The 13,348-nt window shown below is 37.0% G+C and overlaps 1 protein-coding gene and 1 pseudogene across 1 annotated transcript; both read left to right on the top strand.

The window, feature by feature from the left end:
- The first annotated feature begins 1,226 nt into the window (after window positions 1–1,226).
- Window positions 1,227–8,012, top strand: LOC115229174 (annotated as a pseudogene).
- Window positions 8,013–8,533: 521 nt separating this feature from the next.
- On the top strand, window positions 8,534–9,312 carry LOC115229172 (dynein regulatory complex subunit 5-like). Its single transcript, XM_029799574.1, has 2 exons — window positions 8,534–9,124; window positions 9,157–9,312. Exons 1-2 carry the CDS (start codon window positions 8,609–8,611, stop codon window positions 9,310–9,312), a joined length of 672 nt encoding a protein of 223 aa, XP_029655434.1. The 5' UTR covers window positions 8,534–8,608.
- The last annotated feature ends 4,036 nt before the right edge of the window (window positions 9,313–13,348 follow it).

Here is a 13,348-nt window from a genome sequence, read left to right as displayed (position 1 = left end):
CTAATTTAATAAGCCAAACAGAAATATATACACAAGTAGACAAAATTGGATTCAAATCTTCAAAATTAATCTCGTTTCTTAAAATATTCAAAGAATCATAAATAAAGCCAAACACATCGAGGTCACTATTGAGCTTAACAGACCTTTTACATTCATCCAAATTAACCCCACCTCCAATACTGGAAACCAACGAAACCGGAAGGGCATTCTCAGAATAAACAACAAAGATTACCTCAGAAAGAATTGATTTTATAAAATCAATGTTTTTACTAACAGATTTGGCGTATTGAGGTTGAGTGAGGGAAGAAGACAGTGTGAACCCGTCACTGAGGGACATGGACAATTCAGGGGACAGGACATGGACTGCTTCTTTAAATGTATTCAAATCAATCTATAAAATTTTATTTTTTTAATGAAATTAAAAACGTTTTTGAATCCTTCTTTGGTGGGGAATTTTACATTATTTTTTGAGTTTTGAGGAAATTTGAAATCAAGAGTTGGATCATTAAGAGAAAGCAAAATAATTTTTTCGTTCTAATAATAAAGATTAATTTTTAACTGGAATTGAACAAAATTTTTTTATATTCCAGCCACATTTCTTTAAAGTTTTTATAGATAACAATCTAAAAATTTTAAATAAAATTTTTACAAGTAATCTAATGTCATGTTGTAAATTGGAGGAAGCTTCATTTTCCTCAAAAAATCAGCAGTTATAAATGGTACCACTCCTAGAAATAGATAATAAATAAAAATGCCAGATTTCATGAAGAGAGTACAAGAAGGGGTAGAAATTTCAATTTTATTAAAGGGAACTTCAATTTTTCCAGTTCTGGCTTGCTTTACGTGATTTAGTTCAAAAAACGACTTCATTTATAACAAAAATATAGCCACGTGAAATTTAATAACAAAAAATGAATTAAAAATTATTTTTATTTAGAGTACATTTATTTGTAAAATTAAATTAAAATAAGTTGTAGGCATATAAAATCTATTCGTAAAATAAAAAAATGTTTTTTTATTAGTGACATTTCTAGCGAAAAAAGTATTAAAAAGTTTCATCAAAGTTATCTTTAACGAGTCAAAAAATTATGATTTTTTTATTTACCAATCAAAATTTATTCCTGTTTTTTTTTGATTTGACAAATTGATATTTTAATATCAATAAAATTAAAATTATATTTTTGTTATAAATAAAATAATTTCATAAAACAAAAATCGTTCACGTGTGTCTTATTATGTCGTCTCCCGAACTCATCTTTGGAATGCCTTTAAAGATGATTAAGAAAGTTCAATTTGGAGTTATCAGTCCAAATGAAGCTGTAATAACTAAAAAACATTAAATTACCACTTCTAGAAAAGAATGAGCGTAACTCCTGATGGAATCCAATACCCCGAGACTATGGATTGTGGTCGACCAAAGTTGGGGGGACTGATGGATCCAAGACAGGGTGTAATCGACAGGATGTCAAAGTGCCAAACATGTGCAGGCACAATGCACGAATGCCCTGGTCATTTTGGCCATATAAATCTCGTCCGGCCTGTTTTCCATGTGGGTTTTCTAAACAAAGTGATAAAAGTATTGCGTTGTGTTTGTTTTTTCTGTTCCAAAATCATCGTCGATTCTGTTTGAGTTGATTAAACTTATTCCTTCTAGGACAGTCCAGTTGTACAAGAAATTCTCGCCAAAACACGTGGGAATTCCCGTAAGCGGATGCAACTTATGTACGACCTCTGTAAAAGTAGACAAGTCTGTTCTGGAGGAGAGGAAATTGACAGAGACGAACAAGACGAGAATGTATTTATAAATATATAACTCAAAAAACTGGTTGATTACATTTTTAGAGTCGATCTGGCTGTGGAAGACACCAGCCGATTTACAGACGTAATCTTTTGGAGTTATCTGCTGAATGGAAGCACGAAGTGGCAGAATTACAAGAAAAGAAAATTGAATTATCCGCTGAGAGAGTGATGGAGATATTTAAGCGAATAACCGACCAAGATGCAGCTATGCTTGGCTTTAATGTGAACGACTCTCGGCCAGATTGGCTTATATTGTCAGTCCTTTTGGTGCCACCTTTGACTGTCCGTCCTGCAGTAGTCATGCACGGGTCAGCTCGAAGTCAAGTCAGTCTGTTCTAGTTGAGTCAACAGGACGACCTTACTCACAAATTGGCTGATATAGTCAAGAGTAATAACCAACTAAGGAGAGATGAGCAGACTGGGGCTGCCACTCATATAATAAACGAGGATACTAAAATGCTGCAATATCACGTAGCTACTCTATTTGATAATGAAATATGTGGCCTTCCTATAGTTGGCCAAATGATTGTGTTATTTTAGGCTGTTCAAAAATCTGGAAGGCCACTCAAATCAATTCGTCAAAGACTGAAAGGGAAGACTGGTCGTGTTAGGGGAAATTTGATGGGAAAACGAGTCGATTTTTCTGCCAGGACTGTCATTACTCCTGACCCCAACCTACAACTAGACCAAGTGGGAGTTCCTCGTTCTATCGCTCAAATTTTAACATTTCCCGAATATGTGACTCCGTTTAATATTGTTTGGTTGGCATATAATGTGACATTGTTAGGCTGACTGAACTAGTCAAAAGGGGGGCCAGTCAGTATCCAGGAGCCAAATACGTCCAGAGGGAGAACGGGGAGAGAATTGATCTCCAAATCCACCCCGCGACTTCCAATCTCCATTTGCAGTATGGAGATAAGGTGGAGAGGCATTTGGTTGATGACGATTATATCATTTTTAACCGACAACCAACTCTTCATAAAATGTCAATGATGTGTCATCGAGTTAAAGTACTGCCCTGGTCGACATTCAGACTCAATTTAAGGTTTTTGTTTTATTTAAGGTGATTAGTGTCACCAAACCTTACAATGCGGATTTCGACGGTGATGAAATGAATTTACATGTGCCACAAACATATGAAACGAGGGCAGAGGCTTCCCAACTTTCCTCAATTCCGCGGATGATAATAACCCCACAAGCCAACAGACCAGTCATGGGCATATTTCAGGATTCATTGACTTCTGTCCGAAAAATGTCACGTCGTGATACTTTTATTCAGTATGACGATGTTATGAATCTTCTTCTGTACTTGCCTGAGTGGGATGGATGTGTCCCCGTCCCTGCCATCCTCAAGCCTGTGCCCCTATGGACGGGAAAGCAGTTGATATCATTTGCAATTCCCCCTCGAATAAACTGCATCCGAAATCACAGCACACACCTGGATGCAGAGGACGATACTGAGTTTAAGTGGATATCCCCCGGAGATACAAAAGTCGTGGTTGATGATGGGGAGTTGATTTCCGGAATATTGTGTGTCAAGTCCTTGGGAGCACTCCCTGGCTCTCTCCCTCATGTGATTTTCATGGAACACGGTCATGCGGTGACTGCTGATTTTTTTACGAATATTCAACTATTGGTCAACAACTGGTTGTTGATCGAGGGACTGTCTATTGGAATTGCCGACACTATTGCAGACACACAGACATATGAGGATATACAACAGACCATCAGGAAAGCAAAGGTTTGGTTTGGTGTAATATTCTAAGCAAGAAGTGATTGGGATTATCGAGAAGACACACAACGGGGAATTGAAGCCAATGCCAGGCAATACTCTAAGACAGACTTTTGAGAATATGGTTATTATATTAATCATTTATTATCAGGTGAACGCGGTTCTTAACAAGGCTAGAGATGACACAGGGACATGTGCGCAGAGATCTTTATCAGAGTTCAACAATTTCAAAGCAATGGTGGTTGCCGGGTCGAAGGGGTCAAAGATCAACATATCACAGGTTGACCACCAATTCTATTTGGGTAGATTATAGCCTGTGTTGGTCAGCAGAACGTAGAGGGAATGAGAATTCCGTATGCCTTTAAGAATAGAACACTCCCACATTTCATCAAGGACGATTATGGGCCAGAATCGAAAGGATTTGTGGAGAATTCTTATTTGGCCGGACTCACCCCAACCGAGTTTTTTTTCCATTCGATGGGAGGACGTGAGGGAATAATCAGTACAGCAGTCAAAACAGCAGCGACGGGTTTGTCAGTCTAAATAGCTGATAGGTTATATTCAAAGAAGACTGATTAAGGCATTGGAGGACGTGATGGTTCGTTATGACATGACTCTTCGGGATGCGACAAATCACGTCGTTCTACTAAGATATGGAGAGGACGGTCTGGCAGGGGAAATGGTGGAGAGTCAGCAAATCCCTACTTTGCGAATGTCTGATAAAGCATTTCACAAACAGTGCAGATTTGATGTATCCAATGAAACGTAGCATTTGTAAATATTTGTAGAGAATTAAGGAAATCGCTGGAGGATAATGTTGTTCGTGATGTACTCGGAGATATTTCCGGATTGGAGGATATTGAGTCAGAATGGAGGCAGTTATGTGAGGATAGGTCTTCAATAAGACGGATATTCCCTACTGGGGACAAACCGGTATTTCCCACTTTATATCCTAAGATTTACCTGCCCTGTAATATTCAAAGACTCATTCAAAACGCTCAGAAAAAGTTTCATGTTGATCTCCGGCGGCCAACCGATTTAAATCCGATTGAAGTGATTCGAGGTGTCCGTAAACTGACCGAGAATCTCATTGTGGTGGCTGGGGAGGACGAAATCAGTCGAGTGGCCAATAATAATGCCACTCTGTTGATGAAGTGTCTGTGTCGGTCAATGTTGTGTTCCCGTCGGTTGATTAGCGAAGAATCCAGGCTGTCTAAACTGGCTTTCAATTGGGTCGTTGAGGAGATCCAAAAGCAATTTCAATTGGCCCAGGTTCACCCCAGTGAGATGGTTGGTCCACTGGCAGCACAGTCATTGGGAGAACCAGCCACCCAGATGACTCTCAACACATTCCACTATGCTGGAATCTCCGCAAAAAACGTGACTCTTGGAGTTCCAAGACTTCGAGAAATCATAAATGTGGCCAAAAAACCCAAAACTCCATCTTTGTTGATATTTTTACACCCCCACGCTGCTGCCGACGATGAAAGAGCAAAGGACGTCCACTGCAGACTGGAACATACAATTCTCCGTAATGTAACAGCCAACACGGCCATATACTACGATCCCAATCCGGCAGAGACTGTGATTGAGGAAGATCAGGATTGGATCAGTGTTTATTGGGAAATGCCGGATGTGGAGATGGATTCCCTGTCCCCTTGGTTGCTGCGAATAGAACTCGACCGTAAACGAATGGTGGACAAGAAGTTAACGTTGGAATACATAAATGAGAGAATATATAATGGTCAGTACTGTTTATTTTCATTTATAGATTATGGAAATGAATTGGCTGTGTTTTTCAACGACGATAACGCTGAGAAATTAGTAATGCACGTGCGTGTGAAGAACACGGGGGATGTTAAGTTGGAGGAGGTTGAGGGACTATTTAATGTCATAGGATGAGGAGTTGATTCACAAAATGGACGACGGAGTGTTTCTTCGGTGTATTGAGAGTGATTTACTGTCCAATATGACTTTGCAGGGAATCGAAGGAATTACCAAAGTGAGTTATGTGCTTTATTGCAGGTCTACATGCACTGGCCGAAGGTCAACAGCAAGAAAAGATCGGTGATAACTGAGGAGGGGGAGTACCGATTCATTCAAGAGTGGATGCTGGAAACTGACGGATCGAACTTGATTCCAGTATTAAGTGATCCTGACGTGGATAGCAAGAGAACATATACCAACGATATTGTCGAAATATTCAGGGTTTGTAGAGGCATATAGTCTTGTAGGTTCTTGGGATTGAGGCCGCCCGTAAAGCTATCGAAACGGAGATGATCCACGTAATCTCCTTCGACGGGAGTTATGTGAATAGTCGACATTTGGGACTGTTGTGTGAAGTGATGACATCGCGGGGATATCTCATGGCTATTACTCGCCACGGAATAAACAGACAGGAGACTGGAGCTCTCACGAGGTGTTCATTTGAGGAAACTGTATTTGTTGTATATTGACTTTAGGTTGAAATATTGTTTGATGCGGCAATGTACGGGGAGACAGATAATATGAAGGGAGTTTCTGAGAATATAATTCTCGGACAGTTGGCTAAAGTTGGGACTGGGTCGTTTGATTTAATTCTGGATGTGGATAAGTGCAAGGGTGTAGCCAATATTGACTATTCTGGTTATATTTGTGATTATGACTTGTAGTACTCAACACTATGGGGGCAGCAGAGGGTGATGGTACTCCTTGGAACTTCATGACCCCCACTGGGGATAGTTCGCTTTCGTCGTATGGAAGAAATACTGCGCTCACTCCCAGTGCCGTGTCTGGGTTTTCTCCCTCAATGCAGAGTTTTTATGGGACTTCTCCAGGTGGGCACACACCTATGTCTCCAATGAGTGTCATGTCTGGTGTTTCTCCAGCTCATTCTATTGATGGAAATGTTTCTAATATGGCTAGTCCATATTCATATGATCGTAAATTGCCTTCCACTCCTCGGTTGGATTCTTCGTACGAATCATTTGACCCATATGGGTCTCCTTTGGGGTATTCTCCTTTCTGTCCTTCTCCTGGTCAAAAGAGTCCGTCTTATTCTCCTTATGATTCGAAGCAATACAATCCAAATTCCCCGCTTTACTCTCCAACAAGTCCTTCTTATCAGTCAGGCGGAAACCAGCAATACTCTCCAACTTCCCCATGTTATACAGAATCTAAGGATATGTATAATAAACCTACGAATTACTCTCCCACATCTCCTTCTTATTCGTATCATCCGAACTCACCTTCTTATTCTCCCATAAATGCAATATATTCTCCAACATCTCATTATTATTCACCAACCAGTCCTGCATATTCCCCTCATTCACCCACTGGAATATCTGCGTCTCCCACATCTCCTTCATACTCTCCAACAAGTCCTGCATATCGAGCATCACATTATCCCACAAGTCCTGGTTATAGTCCTACGAGTCCTTCATATTCACCATCGTCTCCTTCTTATTCTCCAACCAGTCCTGCATATTCTCCGACTCTTCAATCTATGTCCCGTCCTAGTAGACTGACTTCATCGAGACTTTTCGGAACTGTAGTGATATTCTTTATTTGTAGACTTCGGCGACATCACAGCTGCAGCAACCCGGTGATTTGGAAAATAATGAAGAGAAAGATGAAGAAGGTAATGGAAAAAACGATTCTTCCCTTAAATAATTTTTACTTTTTTCATTTCTCTATTTTGTTGATAATTTATCTAGTACGGTTAGAAATTTATACTATAATTGTGGTTTTAATAAATAAGAGGTATGGTAACAAAATAATTTTATACTCTTCCGATTTAGGTTTACTGGTGCAAAGTGTTGGTTTGAAAGTACATAACTTAGTGTACTTTACATCAATAAATTAAAGCTAGGTTTATATTATTTTGTCAATAGTTGAGTGCCACACTTCAAAGGATGTATCAGCGATAAAATTCAACTCCTATGCAATTTAAAAAAAGGCTAATAAGTTAATGTTTTTTGCATTTGCGCTAATGTTTTTGTTAGTTATTTGTATGCTTCCAAATTTCGGTACACAAGTTTTAACACTTAACTTTTGGTGTACTGTATTTTTAGTTAAAATTTCGAATGTAAGAAATTATTTTATTCAATTAGATTTTTATCCAGATTTGAACGATTAATAAACTATTTCGTAAGTTTAAGTGTTAAAATTTTAATTCAGATTGCAGGATCTGGATTTCGGATTGATAACAAATAGTACAAATGTCTGTTAAGTTTAATAAACAAATTTGTATTTCTTAATATTTGAAAATTTTTGATTCTAAATTTATTTCCCTGACAACCAATAAGGAAAAGATGTTTTTTATTTGTAAATATTTTTTAGGTCTGCTAAATCAAAGATCAGTTCGAATTCTACGAAGAATTTTTATAACTGGGACACTGTCCGAAGATTTATAGCTGAGGATCTCGACTGGAATTTGAGCATAATTCCTCGTCTTACTCAAATAGTTACAGATTATATGATTAAGAATTTCTCGGGTTAATTTGTAAATATTTGAGAAAATCAGAGATTTCTGAAATTTATCAACATCTTCCAGAAAAATATCGTGCTATTCTAATAAAACAAATTCCAACCAATTTTCCAGTTTCTTTGACAATCAAAGTTGTTTCTGATGAACAATATTGGAAAAGATGTTGTTTTGACAGGTATGTTAAATTTGTTAGATTTTAAGATGGCGTGTCTGTAATGTATTATCATATGGAAATTCTTGGAGACGAATGTTTCTTGAAAGAACTCTTGAAGCAATGATCGAAAATTATGTGCCCCTTATGAGTGATCTTAAAGATATTATAAACATGATATCCGTCACTGGAGAATATATTCAAAGAGTATACATGTGCATATTTCTTTATTAGCTTGATTTGAAACAGCTGCTACCGCCTATTAAAAACGAAAATCCAAATAATTTTATTGAAAGCGAAGACGAAGAAGACCACATCTCAGATCACATCGATTTTGCTCCAATACTGCATGTAAACTATTAATTCAAATTATTAGGGACTCAAAAATCTTAAAGAATTGCACGTGTCATTTTCTGTTAAAAATTGCGGAACAAATTTTGAATGGCGCTTTTTTGGAATGACTAATCTTGATGCTATCCAATTTACAAAATGTTTGGCAGTTTACAGAAATTTGGAATTATTACATATTCACCGTAGTAGTCTTAATGACGACAAGTGCAAGCTTATACTGACAAATATAAATGCTCATCCGAACTTGAAAATACTTGATTTGTCATATAACAACATCGGCCCAAAGGGCTGTCGAGCAATTGCAAAATTAATTAAAGGATCAAATGTTTTGGAAAAAATCGACTTGACATTCAATAAGATTGGAACTGAGGGGGCCAAAGCCATAGCCAAGGTTTTGTCCGATAACGACATTTCATTAAAAAAGCTTATTCTTCGTCTTAATCAAATTGAGGATAATGGCGGAATTGCCATTTTTGAAGCTCTAGCAAAGAATACTTCATTGGAAGTGTTGGATATATCTTCTAATTACTTATCATTTTCTGTGGCTCAATCTCTAAGCAATGCCTTAGAAAATAACTGCATAATAAAACATGTGATGTTAGCCAATAACAAATTAACTTTGGTGAGTGGCATATGTGGAATATAAAATGATAGGATGGGGGAAAGCTGTTGAGAGACAGTCTTGATAAGAACAAAACACTTTTGTCTTTGGAGGTAGATGGATCAGATTGTGGACATGAAATTGAATATGCGCTTGAAAAAATAATTGACCGAAATCGTCAATCTCAAGGAATAGCTGGAATCATCTAAGATTATGATATATTATCAAATTAACAAAAAATTAATAAAAATGTTAATATTAACAACTAAGATCTGCCTTCTTGATCTTTCACTCATTCTGCCGAGAGTTATCCTTGGAGATTCTACATAAATTCCTCTCTTTGGACATGGCTTTTGAAAATGGATGTATACTGTAACGGATTTAGGATTAAAATTCCCACTCAAAACATCACTTCAACGGAGCTAGGACAATCTACACTGTAAATCCACCTCAGACAACCTTGCAATGAGACTCGATCAGCATCGCCTCGCCTGTTTACGCTCTGCAGCTGTGCCACACAGCGTGTCATGGCTGAATGCTATACCAATTAGTGGCCTCGGAACATTATTAGAGGATGACTGTGTGCGCATCGGTACTGCACTGAGACTTGACATATGGGAACAACATCGTTGCAGATGTGGAAAAATGGTTAACGTCAAAGGTGTTTACCCACTCCCTTGCAAACGAGTGCTGGGCTTGCTCCTTAGTACTCCGCTGTTAACAATGTTATTTTACCAGTCAAGGGGCTTCTTCTCGGTGTTAAATCCAATGTGCCTAGATCGTGGGCGTGAGAAAAGATTCGATAGGATCTGGGCGAACTCCTTGACACTCCGTTGTTAACAATGTTATCTTATGAGCTCTTGAGTCAGCGGACTTCCCATTGGTGCTAGAGCCGGTGGGAAATGAGAAAAGATTAAATGGGATGACAACATTTTCTTACTGCTGCGGGAAATCACTCGTTTGAGGTTTAACGTGTGTTGACATCATTTCCGGACAAACATTGTCTCTTCGGCTGTTTCTCCGGATTCTGCAGTATTTGCTGCAGAACAGAGAAAATTGCCAAATATGCAAATCTTGGACAACGGTATCGTTTTATCCCTATCGCTGTGGAGACATTTGGGGTAACTGGCCCTCTGACGACTCTTTTATCAAAGAAATCAGAGGAAAAGTCCAAATGGGACGTGAGGACCTTCGGAAAGTGTCACGGCCGTTCCAACAAATCGGAATAGCTGTCGTACGCGGCAATGCACAGTCCATCATGCATGCAACCGCAAGTGCCTTTGAACCGTGCCTTTTTTCCTCAATAAAGATTCCTAAGTTAACAAATCTAATAGAATTTGTATTGAAAATCTTGTAGTGACCGTACTCATTCAATTTGTGTAATACATTGACTAAAATAACAAACATGTTGGAATTAAAATGATCGCTAAATATCCTAAAAATACTGACAATTGTATTTCGACACAATTATTAAAAATCAAATATTTATGGAGTTTTTCCATTTCTTTCTTGATTTTTGCAATCACGTTCTGTAAAATGTAAAAATAAAAAATTAGTGAATAAATATTTTTCCGAATGATATATCAAACCATATTTTGCTAAAAATTTGCACAAATAATATTATCCAGCCCATTAAACTGGTTGGTGATTTCCACAGGTCTGGCTTAAAAAATACCACAAATAGCTTAACTAATTAAAAATAAAGGTTAATAAACATATTAACTTAGTGTAATATTTTGTCAAAAAGAAATAAAATCAATTTTTAGGTTTTTAGTAGTACTGTTGAAAGTATTCAAAATTCTAAAAATCATTATTGTTTTTACTTTAAAACGATTAATCATTTTCCTGTTCCAAAATTGGGCGACATATTTTTCTGATTCAGTACTATATAAATAATTGTTATTAACACATACACCAAGTCTGGGTTTATGCCACCGTTTTCTTTAATTTTCTATAAACTTTGAATTAAATACTGATAACGGAATAAGTTTGTTTTGCAATTTTCAATTCTTGAAGCTTTCCTTCATAATGTGAATTATTTTCCATTTAAGATTTTATTTACGCAAAAATACAATTATAGTAACGCTGAACTAAATCGAAAAATATTATTAAACTTGAATAAATCCAGCATAAACAATTAAAACTAATTTGTTCAATTTGTAAATTCTGGTTATTGCTTTGATAAAAATACCCATTTTTTAAAATAAAAATTATTTATGAGATAAGTCGCGGCCTTGCTTGAAAATAATTTTATAGCTTTGCATTTAAGTCATTGTTTTTTTTCACTTACCAAATCGGATATTATCTCTGTTTCTGATTTATCAATGGTTGATAAAGGAAGGTGATATAATAGGAGAAATGGAGAATTGGAGGTTGGTTACGTTAAGGAAACCCACCGTTCTTGTCAATAAGGCACTCAGTTCGTCCAGTACAAATTCCTTCGTTATTTTCGTGGTAGCACACAAACTGGCACACATGTGTTTCGAAAATGATTATATCTAAAAGAATAATAAACACAAGAATAATGAACAAATTCACTCACAAGCTTTGCTATCTTATTTTGTACTTCATTTTTGAGTCGAGCCAGGATAGACCCTTGATGACTGATTTTTTAATATTCATCTCCGTGGCCATAGCAAGCCCCGATATACTCCTGCCTGTACAATAAGAGGTGATATCTAGATATACCAATCTGTCATGTCTTGTAGGTCTATAAAAGATTTGAGCGATCTGATGAAGACAAAGTTAAAAAGGGCAAGTCTAAAAAACATAAACGATTTGATGTTTACGTGTCCTGGATTATTTGAACGGGTTATTAAAAATCTTCAAGAGTGTTAGAATTATTTGTGTGAAATCATCAGGGAAAAGAGCGTCACCGGCACTTTATATACGCGTTCAGGAGACTAGGGCTGTATACTGAAAAATCAGAAAAAGTTTGGATGCTTTATAAATGAAATTATGATTATTCTGTTAGGAGTGTGGAAATATCATGTCGAGTGACTTTATCAACGTATGGAATTATGTATAGAGTCCGACCTCTCGCTAGGACACCAAGTACCATGATAAAGTTAGGGTTAGTGCCAAACAAGGGTTTTTTAACTAGATGTATTTAAACATCCAGAATTAATTTTAAGAGAATTATTAATTTATTGCCACTTTTCATTTTATTTGTTACAGTTTGCATAAAATTAAGTCTAAAATCTTTGTTTTTCTAAATTTTTTACAGAAAAATTCGTCACTTTCGGGATTCAATTTTTCGTTCCCGATTTTTTTTCTTTTTTTTAATGATATATATTATCTAATAAATATCAATAGAATTTGAGAAGCTTCAGACATACAAACTGGATAAAGATTTTCAAAGTACGATAGAAACCAGCTACTTATAAAAAACTAGAAATATAGATCCATGTAACACGCGACTCAGTTTGTGACTAAATTAAGAAATGAAAACTAAATCCGAAAACGAAAATTAGAATTTAAAAATAGAACGGTAGTGGGTCATCGGTGTTTGTCAATATTCGCTTAGCCTCACAATCCGGGAAATTATCCATATCATAATAATGGGGAGCAATCTCCATAAGCCACTCAGGCTTTATAATAGTACAATTCCGAATGAAATTTCTGGAAGTCAGGACAAATTCATGATAGAGAATCCATTCTGGTTTGTGATCGAGACTTGAAGATGGATGTAAATACACTTCCTGGTTGTCCTTCATCGTCATGTAAAATCCTCCTCTCTCCTTGTGAGCCACCTAGCCAAACATTCGAATATTCACACCTGCATAAACATCCCCGCAAGCACTGCTTTCCGAATATTGATGTAATACTGACTACTGTTATAGTCCGTGCTTTTCTTCTGAAGGTTAAATCTGTTCATAATCTGAGCCAGCTGATTCCTGACACTGTCTGCACTTTTCATAGACCGATGGCTTATAAAGTTGTCATAACACCACTGTTGGTCGTCATTACCTAATAGAATCAATCCAACTCAGCCACCCACTTTGTTTGTAGGCATGATACACATTTAGTAGTGTCAAATGATCACCATCAACGTGGGAAAAACGTGCCTTGGCCTCATCCGCGTATTCCTCGCATTGTATGGTCTGAGGAAACATGGAGGAACTAAAATATCAAAAAAACAACACAAACCTGATAACATTGCCACAATAGACAGAATCTCATTTGTACAGTCATAGTCTGAACTGGCAATCAACATCTTGGCCAATTCCGGCTCTACGGGAAACT

The sequence above is a fragment of the Octopus sinensis genome, unplaced genomic scaffold (genome assembly GCF_006345805.1).
Source record: "Octopus sinensis unplaced genomic scaffold, ASM634580v1 Contig12060, whole genome shotgun sequence".
Taxonomy (NCBI): Eukaryota; Metazoa; Mollusca; class Cephalopoda; order Octopoda; family Octopodidae; genus Octopus; species Octopus sinensis.
This window is presented reverse-complemented; position numbering and strand designations above follow the sequence as displayed.

Excerpts from the sequence above, each read along its gene's own strand:
- LOC115229172 (XM_029799574.1), top strand. The coding sequence starts at position 8,609 with ATGACTAATCTTGATGCTATCCAATTTACAAAATGTTTGGCAGTTTAC. Across the intron at positions 9,125-9,156 it reads CCAATAACAAATTAACTTTG|GATGGGGGAAAGCTGTTGAG; the intron begins GTGAGTGGCATA and ends ATAAAATGATAG.